This window comes from Pyricularia pennisetigena, chromosome 3, assembly GCF_004337985.1.
Source record: "Pyricularia pennisetigena strain Br36 chromosome 3, whole genome shotgun sequence".
Taxonomy (NCBI): Eukaryota; Fungi; Ascomycota; class Sordariomycetes; order Magnaporthales; family Pyriculariaceae; genus Pyricularia; species Pyricularia pennisetigena.
The window spans coordinates 5,909,753-5,928,027 of record NC_043742.1 but is presented as its reverse complement, the minus strand read 5'-3'; the positions used below and the strand labels follow the sequence as shown (position 1 = coordinate 5,928,027).

The following is an 18,275-nucleotide window of genomic DNA, read 5'->3' as shown; positions in this document are numbered from 1 at the left end:
ATCATTAATTACCACACCCCTTATCATATGAACAAGGAAATGTCCTTGACCGATGGATGCTTGGCTTTTGCTCTTTTGAGACCTTGGCCGGCGCACAGTATCACGTGGTCTTTTTATTTATTTTATTCTTTCTGTTTGCGTCAAAGATCACCAGTATACTACAATTGACCCAGGTAAATCATTGATAGTAGCATGTATAGGCGTTGTCGATCACTTTGATTCTCCTTCCCCTTTTCCCCCTTATTTAAACCGACTCGCTAGATCAATGGTGGGGAGGGGTAGGTTTCTTGGTTGCCTCCCGTACTGAAAAAAAAACCTTAAACCCAGACAACAGGGTGGTTTCGTCCAGGCACTTAGAGAACATGCGGTAGTGAAGTAGTCTCAACCATGGCTGCATAACTGACACGCCCTCTTATCTCCGTCCCATGTTTGTGTTTTTCATGGTCGCCTTGACCCCGTTACCTCAGTAAAGTAAGGACGAACAAATGAGGGTTAATCATGTTTGAATCGATAGGGGGAGTCTTTGCGCTGCATGAATTTTGATCTCCCGAGCTCGCGTGGTCCTTCCTCCACACGCTCAATAGCATTGACGGCATTGACAAATACCTTGATGACATCTTGGTGGGACCCTAGGGGGCTGTCGGGAATTTTTTTTTTTTTTCTCGTCGAAGCTCCCTTTTTGTTCTTCGGAGTTCGGAGTGTTTGACACAAGATTTTTGTTCTTTTCTTCAGGAGGCTTTTGCCGGGTGTGGCCCAACCATCAGACGATTGCCAGGATTCCCATGCCTATGCTGCCAATCCTGAGCCGTTTTAGGCTATAGATGTTTTGGGCTAATTAGCCCAGGGCGGGATTAACAAACTGGCGTCAGTACAGTAAACAAGTCCGGGCGAAAATCGAAACCCCATCTATACCCAAGACAGCAATTTGGTGATCCTACGCGCCAAGTAGGTAGTTGTTTACCAACTTGGCAGCAATTGCCCCCAACAGCGTCTGGCCAGCTGGTTTTGCTAGCCTGACGGGGTGTTGATAGCTTACAAAGCTGGCGTCCGGCGGGCGACGGCCGAGCGACGGCGTTGGGCATGGCACCGGGGAACAAAAGAAAGACAGCCAATGAACCAAATCAAGCCGGTGGAAGCCGCGTCAGGGCAGTCGGAATTCACATGGGAAAAAAAGGACAATTCTTTAGTGGAATCGAGTGAATCGCGCGGCTTTTTTTTTTTCTTTTTTTCTTTTTTTTCTCCCCAAGGTAGTTTCGACTCGCCCTACGGCTAGTATTGTCGTGCTCCACAGCATTCCCGTCCATCGCCTGTCGAAATTAATATAATACGGATTATACTGCAACGTATAAAGTTAACATCTCTTCTTGTTTTCCATCTTGGTACTAGTCTTGACAACAAATAGTAATTCTCGTAGTCGAAGCCTTTTTTTTTTTTTGCATACAGCATTACGCGTCATCCCATGGTCGATTTCGCACCATAGCAGGGTTTACCCTTATTACCACAGCCGGTCGCCGACCGGCCACGAATCCTCTCAATGCTAGCCGGCTTGCCAGCTATATTAACTGGCACTGTTATATGAACAGGGGACGCGGAATGCCCGTGGTTTGAAGTAGCGAGCGCGAGCATCTATTTCTAATTATGGAATATCGTCGGTTAATTAACTGGATCTGGTATGGGTAACATTCTTGCCCCAAGTGGTCCTGGCCCACGGGTGACGAAGCGTGTCTTCGTATTTCCGATTTCCATACTGAAGGGACGTACCCAAGCTACCGTAGGGCCTACAGTACTTTGTGAATACTAACTACACTTAGACTACCTTGCTGTATATGGGGGAGGGTTGGATGGTATGGATGAGGTGCCTATGAAGGCAATCAGTCAGGATGCTAGCTTAAAACCATACCTGGCCAAAAGCTTATTGTACATTGGACGAAAGTATCAATGCCATGTTTTATCCGTAGAATTAATTATTACTCATGCCGATTGCGTTTTCCCCACGCATGACCGTGGTATGGTTCGCTTAGGCGTCTCAACTCGATCATGCTTCGCAGTCTATTTTGCTTTGCTGCCGTAATTCAAGAGAACCATACGAATAAATCATTCATTCACTATGTTCCTCAGGTATACCCTTTTCATGATTTACAAGCACGGGGTTTCTCCCCGACCCTTGCTTCCTGCGGGTACCGTGTCAGCACAACAAAAAAAAAAAAAAAAAAAAAAAAAAACCAAGACCGTCATAGAAATTAACATGCAATATTCCAAATTATGTGGAATGGGAACAGTGACTCAGTTGGCCGCCAAAGCGTGGCAGCGGAATTCGTGCCGACGCAGGTCAGCAGACGTCCGGGGTTCCGTATTTCCTTCGGCGCCATATCATGGATGTTTCCAGTGGATTGTTGTCGGCGGACAGATGTATTACGTGGGTAAAAACAAAACACCCCTTGGAATTTTGTGGGCACCTAAAAGATTGTTCGACTCAATTCTTGACTGATATTGATTAACTGTCCTTGCCGAATGGGGTGTGACCAAGCGATCTGCGGGGGTTATCCAGGGGAATGTGGCTGCCTGATTCGGATGGCACCGTCGCACATTTTTCGTAAGTCGTCCAACCAAAGTTACTCTGCATTGGCCCGGTCTTGGTTGATTCGGCGGGCGAGGAGACCACAGGAGATGATTTTCTTGTCCTCTCTTGCTCTATTTTTTGTTATTTGCATCTGCAATTGGAAATCAATTCGTCAAATTCCTTCCCGTCAGACCTGCGCATGAAAATTATCACACCTCCGCATCATCAAGGGAGATGAGCAGTCCCTACAAGAGACCCAACAAAAAACCAACCAGAAGGGCTGTAGAATGACAATCGAGAACCCTTGCTCACTGTGCGATAGCTACACCCTGTCGCCAACGCGAGCTAGCATGGGTCCCATGTCCTCATTAGGTTGGCTTGTGGTGGGATGCCCAGGACTGGCCCCACGCTTATTGATATGCAACATGACCGAGTCTGACCCAAAATCATCAGCCCTACTTGCCGACTTTGGGGGGGTGTGTGTGGACGAAACTCTTTGTTTGCTCTGGTGTTCGGGAGTACAGTCCAGATCAACTTACGTGTATATAATCAGAGATACCCTCCCGCTCAGCCTCGCCGTTCCCGTAGGCTTAGTCTTCCTTTTCATCCTATCTAGATCTAGTTCGATCCTTTTACTGCCAGCCAACATACCCATCCACACCAGGGTAAACCAAATCTACCGCACAGTAATTAGCAGACTGGCTGTGCCTGTTTATAATTACATACAACACCGCCCACACATACTACCTATACATACACCCACAATGAAGTTCTCTGCAACCTCACGAGCCGCCCCTCCGGCGCCCTTGGACTTTACCAACAGCCGCTACAACACCCCGGGCAGCCCAGACTCCTCAAGGCACTCCGGAGACTACACCCTCTCCTTCCCCGACGGCCGTCGCCCAAACAAGCGCAAGGACAGCTCCAGCTCCAGCAAGACGTCTGGCTCCATTGGCTCGTGGAGGAAGCCATCCTCGCCCGGTACTGCCAACGCCCACTCGTACTGCGGTCGCCACAGCTCTCAATGGCTCTTTAGCGGCTGGAACGTGTTCCGCAAGGGTGGCGCTTGAATCGACCATGCTGCTGCCGAGTCGAAATCAGCAACAACAAGCACGCTCAAGGGCCCTTTTGACATGGCCAAACAACAACAACAACGCCATCAATTTTGCAGCCTCCCGCTGAAGAGACGGCAGCACTTGACTGCTCGAGCCCCTCTCTGACTGTATAGTCTATCCGAGACTTCCAGACGTGGGCTTCGGCATAATCAAGGGCATACCCGTGGGGGGAGCCGCCGCTTTCGCTTTCACGGCCTTTCCCCCGGCCTCGCGCGTGCGCACCTTTAAGCGCCGAGCAGAGAGAAGAATATATTTGTTTCCATGGCGCCGATTGAAATCGCACATTCGGGTTTTCGCGTCACTTCTTTTTTTTTTTCCGGCTCTCTGTTATTTGCAACACCATCATCTAGTCGTTTGACTAGCGCACAAGCAGCTTGCAGCTGCCAAATGTGCAAGTACTTGCACTTCGCAGCACCAAGAGTGCGGTGAAATGGGATAAACTGGAATTGCATTTTCTTATTTTCCACGGTTTTTATGAATTAATGAAATGATATCCCTTGAGCATGTATTTAAATCTGTCAATTTTATTATTATAAATAAGGCGCTTATGCGCTCTCAAATTATGGCTTTTAGTGGTGATTTTGTTTCTTATTGTGGATGTATCACATTTTCACCCTAAAATGGAATTGACAGGAACAACTGCACCCAATTTAGCTCACAGTCAGAATAATCATCTGGAACACACGCGAGTATCGCCGCCGTTATCAATAGCGACCGCGTAGCACTGGCCCAACCCCGACAAGTTTCAAACGAAGGGGAAATAGCATACAATCTAAAAGGGGGATGGGGGACAATCTGCAAAAATTACAACAAGTTTGGCCATTTGACTTGCAGTTGTCCGGGCTTTGACATCAAAAATACCTTGATCTGAACTCGGGCGATCTTAGCCATATATTTATCATTGTCCGAAACGCCTGCCTGACTCAAACGATCCCGCGACTCTGGGTCAAATATGGGGGCTGCGACCGAGACTGATAAAATTAGGACAATGCTTACGAAATTGACGGGTGACAGTGTGCCTTGCCCATGACTTTGTTGTTGAGTGTTTAAATATAACACGGTTGGTTTATACAAGGTTTTTAAGGCCATGTACTATATATACATATAAAACCGTCCGAAGCGGGGGTGAAAAGAACATNNTGAAAAAAGGGAACATCGTTGCAAACAAAAATAAACAAAAACCTTCACCCCGTGGGGGCGAGGGCATGAATCATCAATCCTCATAACACCAAGTCTCTCCCATGTTGATCTCCCAGAGAAATTACCCAAAACAGGAAAGCTTACCCGCGCTTCCAACCCCAACCTCATTTGAGGTTCTGGGCAGCATTCTCTAGCAGGTTGATCTCCCCGGGAGTGTTCTGCACGTACCGAGCATTAAACTTCATGATGCTCTTGATCTTCTTGAAGGTGACCATGTCGATCGTGATCGGCTTCCGGACGACGTTCCACCGGATGCCCTCGGAGCAGGGCGGCGTGGTGAGAGAGCCCTTGTACTGGTAGACGTCGCTCTCGCTCAGGTGCGTCTTCAGGCCGTTGAAGTTGAGCGCGCCCGTCTGTCCTGCCGTGCCGGGCTTGGCGACCTGGTCCACACGCTGGAACACGCCGGTCAGAACCTCGTGGTTCTCCTTGTCCAGCTCGATAAAGAAGCCGACAACGGAGATACTCTTGTCTGTAAGTGTTTAGATGTATGGTTAGTAATTGTGTTTTTCTTTTTCTGTCTTTGTTTATTTTGTTGCTCTTGAGGCCAGACTCTACTGGCGGGGATAACTCGGCAAACATACCTTCGGCCTGAAAGACGTAGTGCACCTCGGCAGGGAAATACTCGCCGTCCAGATGGTGCTCGCTGGGCGTGTGGAAGTGGAACTGGGCCAGCTTGTAAGTCTTGTTGTCGAGACTGATGGTGCCGTTGGCGACGACCTCGAGCGTGCTGCCGAGATTGAGAAGCTCGGCGCCTTGCGGGTACGAGTCGATGTTGAAATTCAGGCTGCTTCCCTTGACCGTCTTGTTGGAGCTCGTGTTGATGTCGATGGGCGACTGCTCCCTCCCCGTGGCGCACTTGACGTTGGCGGTCTTGTTGAGTCCGTGCCAGTTAAGGGGCCCGCGGAGGCCGCCGAAGCCAAAGTTAGCTACCTTGACCGTGCTGCCTTCGGCACGGGGGAAGAGGGTAGTTCCGTGCTCGCAGAAGGCAGAGACTGCGGGCAGAAGCACCGCCATGACGCTGATGATATTCCTCATTTTTTTTTTTTTTTGGGAAGGGAAAACTAAGGAAATGTAAAGAGCTGACTGGGATAGACAAGAAAGAGAGAGTGACGAGAAGTTCAGGCCCTGAGCAGGGTACAGGCTGTAAACGACAGGATAGAGAGCTCGCTGGGGCGCTGATCTTATGAAATGAGATTTACGAACGTCCGGGGGAGGGGACACTTTATACAGATTGTTGCTGACCCTTAAGCTGGATGGATGGGACTGCGAGATGAGGGGAGAGTGGAGTGATGACGAGCAGGCGAGAACTCCACCAGCAAGACTGTTACCGCATTTACAGCGTGTGATCAAGATTAGAGTCGATACAAATGTATGCTAAGTATATCCAGAACAAAGCTAAACTGAGTGAAGTGACATTGATCCAACCTTAACTACCTATGGCAATCGTGGTATGTAGCATGAAGCGAGGAGCCGAAACACAGCCTCAGAGGCATCGTAAAGTACTGTAAGTGCGCCGTCAGGAGGTAATCTGACTCGGGAAAATTGAGGAGGGTTGCTGTGTGTTTCGTTTCTGGGATTCCACCCGGCAAAACTGCCATGTCCAAGACTGCCCATTTTTTTTTGTTTGGTTTAGGTGACGTGATGCGGGATTAGACACTCTGTTGGATTGTGGTGGGTGAGGAAACGGCCCCAGTCTTCCATACGACGGTAGATGTGCTGACTGGGTGCGGGTTGCTGCAAGTGGAGTGTTACTTATAATCAACGAGGCTTGGAGGCTTGGCTCTGTGCTGTGTGATTGTTTGCTGGTGGATCGCTTACTATGAAAAAATTCCTCGCCAAGAGTTCATTGTTTCCTATGCAACCTCGTACCATATTAATATTTCTTGGAACAAAAAAGTAAGAGGCCAGGAAAATCACCTGAACAAGAGTAGAAACCGGGTGCAAGTAAAGCCCTGAGAGTACCGGTATTTTGGTTACCAACATCATCGTGGTCTCGGCTGCGGCGCCAAGGTTAGAAAATGGCAGTCGGACGAAATGGCCCTGATAAGGACAGCCGCGCTTACCAGGGGGGGGGGGGGGGGGNNTTCTTGCAGTGTGTTGCTGTCCCTATTGGAGCCAGCTTCTCATTTCACTCAGCAAGGCGCGGCGATGCTGAATTACAGCATGAAAGATGATGGTGGGTCAGCTTGATGAGTAACGATATCATCATTACTGCATGTGTAACCGAGTACATATTACCGCTCACGGGCTTGAAGCCGCTTCGGAAATTCAATACTTCCAGCCAAGAGCATGAGTGAGTCGTGGTGATGAGGTTTTGAAGCCACAAGATAAACGTCTAAACTGCTTCTTCAATGCCTAAGTTTTGGAGTCTGCCGGAACATGGGCTCGCAATCTGACTATATCTCTTTTAACGAACGGGAACAAGAAATTCTGCTTTTCTCATTCAAATCCGTTTCGTACTAGTAGAACAGACCAAAACTTGAAAACAAAAAAGAAGTAGAAGTCGAGTGCTGAATGAAACAGATATGAACGATTAGGTCCTCTTGACGCGCGCATAGGAGTTTAAGCGCGTTGACACTTTGACACCTGCATGCGTCAAGTCGAGATGAGACGAAACTAGAGTACCTGTTGCAGGCCCAAAGATTAACGAACTTCTAAGGTAAACCGACCTCATATGTCTTACCAAACTAAGATAATCGATCAACAATCTCAAGTCGCTTAATCACTACCTAAAAACCCACATTACCTTATTCATTAATTAACTACTAGCCTTGCATTGTATATATCAAGAACTCCGAGAATTCGGTTCGGCTTGAGTTTACTTTTTGGGTGTGACTTTAGTCGCTACGTAGCAATATTCATCGTAAACTAAAGCAAGCCAAGGCCATCAATCCCGAAAATGTGGTGGCATAAAGTGCTCAGCGGAGAAGAGTAAGACCAGAAATCAATTACCGGTGGGATGAGCAAGGTACAGGCTACTGTGTGCTCCCCTGCTCCTCTTGGTTTGGTACCCCGGTGCTCTTCCCTAAACGGGCAGCCAATCAAACCACTACGACCCTGAGCTAGGGACCCTCTATTGTCGAATGTCACCAACACTTTTTTTTTAGGTGGTCTCAGCCTTTGTGAAGTTGTGCACTAGCGCGCCGCATACCGTCCTTGCAAAATCATCACAACTTCGACGACTGGACCATTCGTGCGATCACGATGGCGACAAAGAAGCAGTCCACCGAGGCTGCCAGCGCGGCTCCTAAATCCGCCAAGAAAAAGTCGTCCCCCGTTGTTGACGGCTACCTCTTCTTCTACAATGCCGTGTCGGCAATCCTCTGGGCCGCAGTCCTGGGCCGTGTGCTCTTGACGAACTACCTCCAGGGCCCCGAGTTCGTCCCGTCGGTTGTTATGGACTTTGCGCGTTGGACTCAGACCCTTGCGGGTCTCGAGATCCTTCACGTCGCTCTCGGTTAGTAGCTCAAAGCTTATCAACATGTAGGCAGATTATGTATCTACGTGCAGCCTGGCTGACCTAGTTTCTTTGTTTCCCCCCTCTCCTCGCTATGCAGGCCTCGTGAGGACATCCCTCATCACCACCGCGATGCAGGTTGGCTCCCGCTACCTCCTCGTCTGGGGCGTCGTCTGGCTCTTCCCCTCGGTCGCCACCAGCCCCGGCTACTCGAGCATGCTGTCCGCCTGGGCCACGACCGAGGTCATTCGCTACACGTACTTTGCCCTTTTGCTGGCCGGCGTCGACGCCCCCGGTCTCGCCTGGCTGCGCTACAGCACCTTCATTGTCCTCTACCCCGTCGGCATTCTCAGCGAGTGCTGGATGATGTGGCTTGCCGCCACCAGCCGCGCCGAGGTCACGCATCCGCTGCTGCCGACCGTCTACTACATCATCCTGTTCGTTGTGTACCCGCCTGGCTCCGTTCACATGTACTCGCACATGTGGAAGCAACGGTCCAAGGTTCTGAGCAAGGCCAAGAATCATGAGAAAGCCAACTAGAAAGGTTGGATCTGGGAACAAATGAGCAACGATGCAATGTGAATTGCGGGTGCAGTATAATATCCGCAGGGGCGATATAGACTGGTTCATTTATGGTATCTAAAAGTATACATTCTAGACAAAAGGCTGCATCCTGTAGGGATGGTAAATCTGTAGGGCGACTGTCGCATGAGGAATGCCATGCGACTCTGACAATGAAGGGTCTACCCGTCACCTACTTTAGTTCTATCTTGGCCGGCTCCTCTGCACTAGACTCATACCAATCGTTCTTTGCCCAAGAAGTAATTAGCTCAGCCGCATCTGTCTTGAGCTTTTCAAATCCCGTGTTCTGAGGCTTTTCGAACATTGCTATACATGCACATGGTCAGATTCTAGCAGCCGAAATCCAAGACACTTAGGGACTCGGATAAACTTACACATATGAGCCAATGTCTCATCGGTTGCCATATCGTTGACAGCCTCCCGCCATTCACCCGCGTTTGCCGCCGACTTTGTGGGCAGGTTGCAGAACGTCCTCTGGTTTCCGAGCACTGTGCCAACCATGGACACTTGCTTTGGTGCTGCGGCTTTCCCGAGGCGAGTGTACAAATTGGCAAAACCAATGCCTAGCTCACTCTTGGCCCGCGACATGTACGCCACACGTCGTCGCAGCTCCTCACCCCGTGCCAAACATCCTACAAAGGCAAGATGCGATGACGCCCAGGACCAGCCCTCGCTGATCTGCTCACGTTTCATGTAAGCGGCAGCCCCTCCGGCGGCAATGGCCGCGCCCGCCCCTGCGATCATGGCCATCTTGCCCCACCGGCCCCAAGCGCCACCGTCGTTCCCCTTCTGATTCTTGTCTTGCGAGGCCGTCGCGGGGGGTGCAGGCATCGGCAGCGCCTCCGCCTGTCTTTTGCCGTCTGCAGTGCGCGCCTTGTCCCCTGCTGCGGCGGCCGCACCGCCTCCCCACAGTGCACCCGACAGCCCACTCAGCTGGCCCAGCACAGCAGACGCTTGGTTGTAATGACCTTCTGCGCCGTGCGCGACGACCCCCGGCGATATGCCGAGGAAGGGCGTATCGAAGGCCAGCAGGCCCTGGATGTAGGGAAACATGAGCGAGGTGAGCGACGGCGAGGTGGGCCTCTTGGCAGCGGCAGCGGCGGCGGCTTCGGCGTCAAAGGCCTGATCGTCCGCGCTCCCGGGCGCCGGGATGGGCTTCTCGCTGGTCAGAGCCATGATTGTCTCGGCGGCGACAATGCCGCCCATGCTGTGGCCGATCAACACGGTGCGGACCGAGGGGTCGACGGTGGGCGAGGGCGTGCCTGCGTCGACCTCGATGTCGATGACCTTCTCCAGCAGCCAGTCGCGGAAGCGGGCGACGCACTCGGCCAGGTCGCCGCGCGTTTCGTACTTTGGGTAAATGACGACGCGGACGTCGATCTTGGGCAGCTGCGCGGCCACCAGCTGCCGCAGCTGCTCGGTGAAGCCGTCGCTCGGCCGGCCAAAGGTGTCGTCACCCCCCTTGAAGCCGTGGATGAAGCAAAGTAGCAGTGTCTTCTTCATCTTGGCACCCCATTGAGCGACGGTAGGTGGGCGTCCGCGGCGAGTGGAGAGATGGGCATGTGAAACGTTGCCATCCAGTAACCACTTGGTGCCTTGGCCGTTGCCGCCTTCTTTTTCTAAGCTTATCACGTGCTTACTCAATTTAACTAAAACTGGTGCCTGGCTCTGAGTCTAGACTACAAACGTCTTGAAGTTGCTCTATAATGACTAACAAAGGGGCCTACAATAGTTAAACGTACCTTCTACTTACGGTACAGAGATAAGGCAGGTAGTAATTTTGGCGTGGTATTGCACAAGTACATGAATCGCTGACACACTAAACCGCATACCCCGCACTGACGCAAACTTGACTCGTAACGCCAGAAACAGCACCGGCTTTGTTGATTTACGTTAATGACGGGGAATCCTTGTCCGATTGACTGGCAGTTTTTGCAAAAGCAGATAGGCGAAACTGAGCCTTCAACTCATGAGTGGGCAAAGTCGGTAGGTAGGTATTCAGGGAGTTTGATAGAAAGTTTGGGTGGATCATCATTTCACTAACGTGAACAGCCCAAGTTCCCTAGCTTGAGGACCAAGTCATCATCTTTTTTTTTTTTTTTCTGTCGGAAAATTACCAGATCGTCGTCTAGCGATCTGAATTGAGCCCGCACTCATAGCCACATCCCTGTCGTGTTCCCACATAATTTTGACGGTCGGTAGGCTACTGTTGACTAGACTCGAAACATGCGTAGACAGACTTATCCAGCTTTCCAAAACATCCACGAACGACCACGTCGAATCAGGCTCTTGAATTGGTGATGATTCGTTATGTTCGCGGCTTGACACTCCAATCGTCATATCTGATCGAAACATTTGATTTCACCACCGTACCGCGACTGTTAAAAATCTTTTTTTCTGTTAGCCAGCTAATAACAACCGCTGCCCACGTTGAAACGACCGGCACAGGCCTCACGCGCCTACACCTAAAAAGACTCCCCACTCGAGTCGACAAGACATTTCTGCAACGGATCTGACCAGTTTCTGCATGCTATAGGAGTGCTTTGATACACACCTTGCAGTCGAACAGCGAGGCTGGGCTTTGCCCTCACCCTCCGCCTCCCTCAGCTTTGTCTCGCATGCAAAGTAGGGCTAGCAGGATCCGCAAGGGGACATGACATGGACAAGTCTTTGCTCGTATCAAAGACGGGGCCGCTAGATGGAGATGTGGCTGTCATGGATGCAGAAGACGAGGAGCGACCTGGAGGAAGGAGCGGGATGCGAGCGCGAGATGGCATGGAGGGAATAGCGGCAGAGCCCTCACCACTGACCAAGACCACCAGATCTTTCTCGGACGGCGACAGCACGCCCGGCCGCCCGAAACTGTCCCCATCTCCACTTATACTCGAATCCGACCGTCGAACGTCCAAGGACGACAGCGCGATCCGCAACACTGTGCCGGCCGCTCCGGTGACACCAAGCAGGCCCGACTTTGTCCAGCGCGGGAGCATTCTTTCATCCTCTCTACACATGTCACAACAGGCAACAGGCACCGCGGTGGCGGGCGGGCGCGCCGCCGGCTTTGCCACCGATTCCATGCAGCCGCAGCAGGCCAAGCAGCCGCCACTCTCTCCGAAGCTCGACCACTCACATATCTACGCATCACCAACGAGCGCGTTGCCCCGAAGATCCCGCGGTCTCGATTTTTCCCGCGCCGCCACCAGCCTGCACCATTCAACACTAGCGGAGCAGTCCTCCCCGGACTCCTCGCCCACGCACGCTGGGAGGGGAGCTATGAACATACCAGGCGGCGGATCAAAACGCTTCGGCTCAGGCTTTGGTGCCGCTGAGACATCGACAAACTCGTTGTGGTCCATGATGGGCAACCACGAGAAGATGCACATCTCGAGCTCTGTGGGCAGCACCGCCCACTTGGCCGCCTCGGACTCGTCGTCCAGTTCGGATCTGGACGATGATCTGATGGACGAAGACGTCCCGGACGAGCCCTACGTCACCACCCCTCAGATATCGAGGACGACAATGGTGCCGGGTCTGGGTAGCACTTACTCACCAAGCGCACCAGGGTTGAATGGCCCCTTGGGAGGATCACCGGCAGTCAACAGCTTGCTGTCATTTCAACAGCGTCAACGGCCGCGGAAGCAGCCAAAGAAAAAGCTGCGCGGTCCGATCGGGCTTGGGTTCAACTCGCTTGCTGGACACGGTGGTGGCCTTTCTGCTTGCAAGTCGCCCCCGAACTCGTTGGGGCGTGACCCAAATCCGCATTCCCGCCGGGAGAGCATCAGCTGGGCTGCTAACCAGCTGAACCTGTCAGGGAACGAGAGCGACGATAACATAAAGCCTCGCGTGTTGGACAGTATAGAAGGCGCCATGGGAGCACCGGGTCACGGTAGCCAGAACGAAGTGATACGGCGTGTTGTCCACAGACGAGGGAACTTATTGGTAAGCCTCGGGGTTATACATTGTTCTCTCTAATCACGAAACGACGCATCATCAGGGCTAACTGTGGTTGAGTAGCCCAAAACTAAAGCCTTTGCCCGTATGCGCGCTGCTCTTGCAGAGGAAAACGCACCCATCGACAACGAGGTACGCCGCGAGGCGGAAGTTGTCAGACAGGTGCGCGACAGCGATGTGGTAGAACACACTGCTCGGGCACCCCCACCAGCGCTGTCGGTAGCGACAACGGCACTGTCCAGTCCGACCATGGGCGTGATGCATGACGTTGATGAGATGGTAGACGACGCCATGGTAGTCGATACAGGCGCAGTGGTTGGCTCTGTATCAGCCTTGGGTCTCTCGTCGAGTTTTAAGCAGCAGATTATGAAAAATTCCAGACTCAACAAGAACCTCTGGGACACATTTTCAGAATCATCGAGCATCGGGGGTGCCGGCGGCACAACGCCGCCACCTCCGTCGCTACCCCGTGGCTCTTGCTCAGCCATGAGTGTTAACAACGACGACGTGAGCATGGATTCGCCCTCGACCAGCTCGGCGCCGTCCGCTGCCATGATTGCCACCGGGGGCATATTTCCCATGTCCATGACGACGCGGAGCAGCTCCGCCGGTGACACCCCCCAGCAGCCGGGATCCGGGACGATGGGTGCCCCTCAGCAGATGCCACCCACTGCGGCAGAGATCACACGGCGCATCAACAACAAGCGAAGACGAGACGACGACTTTGACCCCGTCAGCTTCAAGCGGCGTGCGGTGTCGCCGGGCGTCAGCGCGCACAATTCGCCCATACTGCAGAGCCCGCTCCAGCGCGACATTCCGTGGGGCTCACGGCCTGGGAGCAACGGCCATGATCGTGCCGGAGGCAGCGAGAGCGGAGGAAGTCAGGTGGGATCCCAGCCGCCGCAGGGGCAGTGCAACCGTGCCGGTGGGCCCAAAGGCCGCGTCGGCTACCAAGGCATGGTCGACACAAATGACGGCATCACGAAGCTGAGTATCGAGTAGTGGCTTTTACTTGCTGCTGGCGAAACGGACAACAACAGTACAAATCTTGGCATATGACTTATCTCTTATTAACTTGAACGGGGGCTTTACAAATACTCGCGAGAGCTTTTATGGTTTACATTTTGCTATCGCTTCCTGAGCATCACTCTGCATATATCATTCCCGGGGCTAGGCTGCATCACGGATGGGAATATGGAGTTTCCGGTCTTTACTTCTCATCTGGCATGGTACAGGTCGGTCGCGTCCTCCCCTCTGATTTTTTTTTCTTTTTCTTTTGTCTTAATTAGTTTTGTTTTTTTAATATCCTGGGGGGCCGGGGCAGTCAGTCCGCTTCTACAGTACAGTTTGGGCATTTCTCAAAAAANNAAAAAAAAAAAAAAAAAAAAAAAAAAAAAAAAAAAAAAAGAAAAGTCTCCGAGTGCATTCGTGCGATCAAACTCACAATTCATTCCATTGATGAAATCCCCCCCCTTCTTTGTCCCTCCCAGATTACATGTGATGCCTCCATCGGCGAGTTACCTGCCCGGAATGTGCCCTCGGCCAAGACCTACGGGCGGGGTTTCCAAGCCGCCTCCGCGAAGAGGCTAAGCTGTATATGGCTCAATATTCTCGGTGGCTAATGCCGGCCGTGTTACACTGTCATGAGGAACAGGAGGAGTAGGATTTGAGATTTGGCATGCAGTGAGTGGCCAGAAACCTCTTGTGATGTTGATGGAGGGTTACATCGATCTTTGTGCTACTTGTGTAATCTCGAGCTCGCACCCCCACCAAAAGGTATAATGCGGCATTTTGCCCTTGGCTAGCGAACCAAGCAAGCATGCCCAATTCCGGGCTTTTCCCACCCTCCCGAGCCCCCCCACCCCACTGTTCCTTCCGGAGGAGGTAGCCGGGACCCCAAAGATCTGCGTCACATTGATTTGATCCCCGGCATAAAAGCTTACAGCTGGAAAAAAAAAGTGGCTACGATGGCTGCAGTCTATATCTTTTCATTTTTATTTTTATTTTTTTTTTGTTTTTTTTTTTGTTAGTATCTGCTCAGCTTCTGTCTCTCCCTCCTTCAAACCAGAGCCATACGATTTTTTTTTTTGTTTATCTTGTTTTTGTTTGAGATGACAATTAAGAGAAAATGGACCAACAATTAACCCCCGCAAATGACCCAAGTTTACAGCCGAACAAGGCGCCAACATCGAAAAAGCCCCGGCCAGGAGCCAGAGGAGTGAACAAGACCAGGAGTGGGTGCCAGACATGCAAGTAAGAAAGAGCTGTGCCGGGCGTGAGTGCGCACGTGTGTGTGGGTGTTCTTTTGGCATCGGCGTTTTTGAGAGAGAAAGATATCAACCATGTAATCGCTCACTCACTCACACGAGCAACCTCACAGAAAACGACACCGAAAATGCGATGAACAAAAGCCGTCCTGCCAAAACTGCATCCGAGCGGGCTGGACCTGTGATTTCCTGTCAGGACCCAAGGATCCCGAGCCCAAATCCACCAAGGCTCGCGGTAAGTCGAAAAAGAAACAGCAGCAGCAGAAGCCACAACAAGAAAGCACCAACAGCTCCGCCCTCATCGTTCCCAGCCGAGCGCCGAGCACCTTCATCGCGGACCTGAGCGCCGACGACCTCGTGAAGCTGGACCTGTTCGCCAACGTGGCGGTCAAGGCCATGGGGATATCGCTCAACGCGCCGTTCCTGGAGCGCATCATGCTCCGGGCGGTGCAGACGGAGCCCTGCATGCTGCACGCGGCGCTGTCGTGGTCCGGGCTGACGCGACACGTTTACTGGGTCGGGGACTCGGCGTCGCGCGCCCTCTCGGAGCGGCAGGGGTACGAGCACTACAATAAGAGCATTCGGATCCTGCGCCAGATGCCCCGAAACCGCCGCACAACCGAGCTCGCCATGCTCGCCAGCCACATCTACGGCTCCATCGATTTCAACGTCGGCATGATGGACCGCCTGGTGGCTCACGCCCATGCGACCTTGGGCATGGCTCAGGAGATGGGCATCGCCATGGCCGCCGGCGAGGACTTGTCCGAGGACACCGATTCCATCGTCAGGCTCGTCCACAAGGTCCACAGCGAGTTTGCCGCCCAGATCCAGGCCTGGAACGAAATGTCGCAGGGCCGCGATCGAGGTCTGGTCATCACCGCGGGGGATCCCGAGATCGCGTCTTTGCAGCGCCTTGCGTTGAACGACGGCGACGAGTCGGATTCGACGCCGTCTCCAAGGCCGAGACAGGCCGTGGTTGTGGAGCTTGAAGATGACGATATTTAAAAAGAACTGCAAAAAAAGCAACGTGACGTAACCATTTGCCCAAGGATGCGACTTTTGTGTGTTTCAAGATGATGACTTTTGTGAGCTTCATATGTGTCATCATCAAGCGCTGTTAGTCTATTGTCCATCCACCTTGTACAGCCCGCGCGTCTCATATTGTCCATTCTCAAGCGGCAAGAATTCCATTTGCCCGCCATAACAGCATCGTCCCTCGTCTTCCAACCTCCCGCGGAGCGTCAATGATGGTCGTAGCTGGTGATAATGAGATTTTTAAGCGAATCCAGCTGTCCTGTTTGATGTCTAGGCCCAGAGGCAACACTTGCTCATCAAGCAAACTCTTGCGTCTCCACATGTCTTTTGGCTCGGGGGCTCCCGCGAAACTGTCCTGCAACAGTAGCGGCCAGTGGCCAACATCTTTCCAACAAGGTCCTAATATTCTGAAAGGCCTGGCGAGTAGCGCAAGAGAGCCTTGCGGCGATTTTTAACGTTGGCAGGCTACCGATCTCGGTCCAAAACTCAAGTAGCGGGGATCGCACAGTAGACAATAAATCAAACACTACCAGGGTTATGAGTGATCAAAGTCTCATCGTGCATCAGCGCCTTCTTCCGGGACCCAGAGCGTCTCCAATTTGTCATCCAGCCACTTTGCCATCTCCTCAGCATGACGCCTGGTCAAGACGGCGGCCGAAGCGCCCATGCTGGTGACGGTGGCGGCTGTGGACGGAGCGGCGCTCAAAACACTAGTCGTCTCCGAGGGTGAGCCCATCGCCGCCGACACGGTAACCTGGGGCGGGCTGCCCGAGCCATCGGCGGCAGGCGCATGCTCCTCCGTCGGCTCCGTGGCGGCAACTGCGCCGGGGTCGACGGCGCCGGATGAAGGACCAATGCAGATGAAGAGCAGCGGGCTTTTGAGCGGTCTTATGACCACCACGGCACCGGATAGCTGCACCGTGATGCTCCTCGGCCGTCCCGCACGCGCCGAAGCGACAGACTCTGCAGATGCCGAAGGCGGCAGCGCCCCGACCAGCGCGCTCTCTGCCTTCCTGACCGACTGGCCATCCTTACTATCCTCTTCCTCCTCCTCCGAGTCGTCGTCCTCGTCACGTCTCCGTGCGCGTCGTTGCCCTCCGCGCGGATCCACAGCTGCGGCGGTTTGTATGGCCCATATCGAGGCAGCCACGGTGCATTGGGTGCGGAGAGTGCTGACGGGTTGCCGAGACGCGTACGAGAGAAGCTTCCCCGAGATGGTCGTGATGAGTGCCGAATGGACGTGCGCGGAGAGGTTGGATTGGAGAAAGGACGAGAGGCGTTTGGTGAGGAGGAGCGGCGGTGCGCCGGGCGCGTATGGTTGCGCGGGCATCGGGATTGCGCTTTGTTTTTGTTTTATCGAGGCTGGGTCGGTATATTCTGATGTACGCTAGAGTACCAGATCTTTGGTGTGGCCTGGAAAAGTTTCGGAAATGCAGACAAAGGGACACTGGATGAAGTGTTGACGTCCTTGTTGGGAGGAGTCCTTGTTGTGGTGGGGAATGGAAACAAGCAGTCGACACCTTGTTTGTGGCTTTGCGCGTTTTCGGGAACCCGACCGTGTAACAGACGTGATCCTCCTGCGGAATAACCACAAAACTGTCTTGTCTTGCGGCTCAGATCAATTCGTAGTAACCAGGTAGCGCATCAATGCGAGTTGTGTACAAACTAGGCTTTTCGTGATACGCGCGCGTGAGAACAAGCGTTGGCGTGCATGTGGTAATGTCGTGGTTTTGTTGGAGGTATTTACTCAATTACGTTAAGAGGGCCAAGGACAGGACTGCTAACACTCCACTGGCGGGCTGCCCCCAAAATGCGGGGATCGGCTGCAGCAGGTCTGACCAACTCCAGTGCTGTGCCCGTCTTTGCAATTGTGGGTGGGAGGGGTATAAATAATCTACCCACCACGTAATTCATGCATCGTTTTATCACTTTTTGTCACTTTTTTTTTTTTTTTTTTTTTTTTTCACCAGCCTGTTTATGCCTAATTGACGTTGCTCGCACATTGTGGGGGAACAAAAGCCAACGACGACGGCGGTGCATCAAGGACACATGCAGTAATCATTACCACTTTCAAGCTAGCAACAAAAGAAGTCCCCTCAGTATATCAA

The 18,275-nt window shown here is 52.5% G+C and overlaps 7 protein-coding genes across 7 annotated transcripts; 4 read left to right on the top strand and 3 right to left on the bottom strand.

The window, feature by feature from the left end:
- Window positions 1-3,324: 3,324 nt before the first annotated feature.
- PpBr36_03347 (uncharacterized protein) lies at window positions 3,325-3,630 on the top strand (the record flags this gene model as incomplete). Its single annotated transcript, XM_029890520.1, has 1 exon — window positions 3,325-3,630. The coding sequence occupies one exon, from the start codon at window positions 3,325-3,327 to the stop codon at window positions 3,628-3,630; it is 306 nt and encodes a 101-aa protein (XP_029753521.1).
- A 1,349-nt stretch (window positions 3,631-4,979) lies between these two features.
- PpBr36_03346 (uncharacterized protein) lies at window positions 4,980-5,934 on the bottom strand (the record flags this gene model as incomplete). The annotated part of the gene is made up of 2 exons (XM_029890519.1): window positions 5,457-5,934; window positions 4,980-5,344 (listed from the first exon to the last, which is right to left on the bottom strand). Exons 1-2 carry the CDS (start codon window positions 5,908-5,910, stop codon window positions 4,980-4,982), a joined length of 819 nt encoding a protein of 272 aa, XP_029753520.1. The 5' UTR covers window positions 5,911-5,934.
- Window positions 5,935-8,079: 2,145 nt separating this feature from the next.
- PpBr36_03345 (uncharacterized protein) lies at window positions 8,080-8,872 on the top strand (the record flags this gene model as incomplete). Its single annotated transcript, XM_029890518.1, has 2 exons — window positions 8,080-8,332; window positions 8,433-8,872. The coding sequence occupies 2 exons, from the start codon at window positions 8,080-8,082 to the stop codon at window positions 8,870-8,872; spliced, it is 693 nt and encodes a 230-aa protein (XP_029753519.1).
- A 214-nt stretch (window positions 8,873-9,086) lies between these two features.
- PpBr36_03344 (uncharacterized protein) lies at window positions 9,087-10,417 on the bottom strand (the record flags this gene model as incomplete). Its single annotated transcript, XM_029890517.1, has 2 exons — window positions 9,087-9,220; window positions 9,289-10,417. The coding sequence occupies 2 exons, from the start codon at window positions 10,415-10,417 to the stop codon at window positions 9,087-9,089; spliced, it is 1,263 nt and encodes a 420-aa protein (XP_029753518.1).
- Window positions 10,418-11,572: 1,155 nt separating this feature from the next.
- Window positions 11,573-13,867, top strand: PpBr36_03343 (uncharacterized protein; the record flags this gene model as incomplete). The annotated part of the gene is made up of 2 exons (XM_029890516.1): window positions 11,573-12,853; window positions 12,929-13,867. The coding sequence occupies 2 exons, from the start codon at window positions 11,573-11,575 to the stop codon at window positions 13,865-13,867; spliced, it is 2,220 nt and encodes a 739-aa protein (XP_029753525.1).
- Window positions 13,868-14,993: 1,126 nt separating this feature from the next.
- Window positions 14,994-16,137, top strand: PpBr36_03342 (uncharacterized protein; the record flags this gene model as incomplete). Its single annotated transcript, XM_029890515.1, has 2 exons — window positions 14,994-15,118; window positions 15,246-16,137. The coding sequence occupies 2 exons, from the start codon at window positions 14,994-14,996 to the stop codon at window positions 16,135-16,137; spliced, it is 1,017 nt and encodes a 338-aa protein (XP_029753524.1).
- Window positions 16,138-16,720: 583 nt separating this feature from the next.
- PpBr36_03341 (uncharacterized protein) lies at window positions 16,721-17,497 on the bottom strand (the record flags this gene model as incomplete). Its single annotated transcript, XM_029890514.1, has 1 exon — window positions 16,721-17,497. The coding sequence occupies one exon, from the start codon at window positions 17,495-17,497 to the stop codon at window positions 16,721-16,723; it is 777 nt and encodes a 258-aa protein (XP_029753523.1).
- Between the last annotated feature and the right edge of the window lie 778 nt (window positions 17,498-18,275).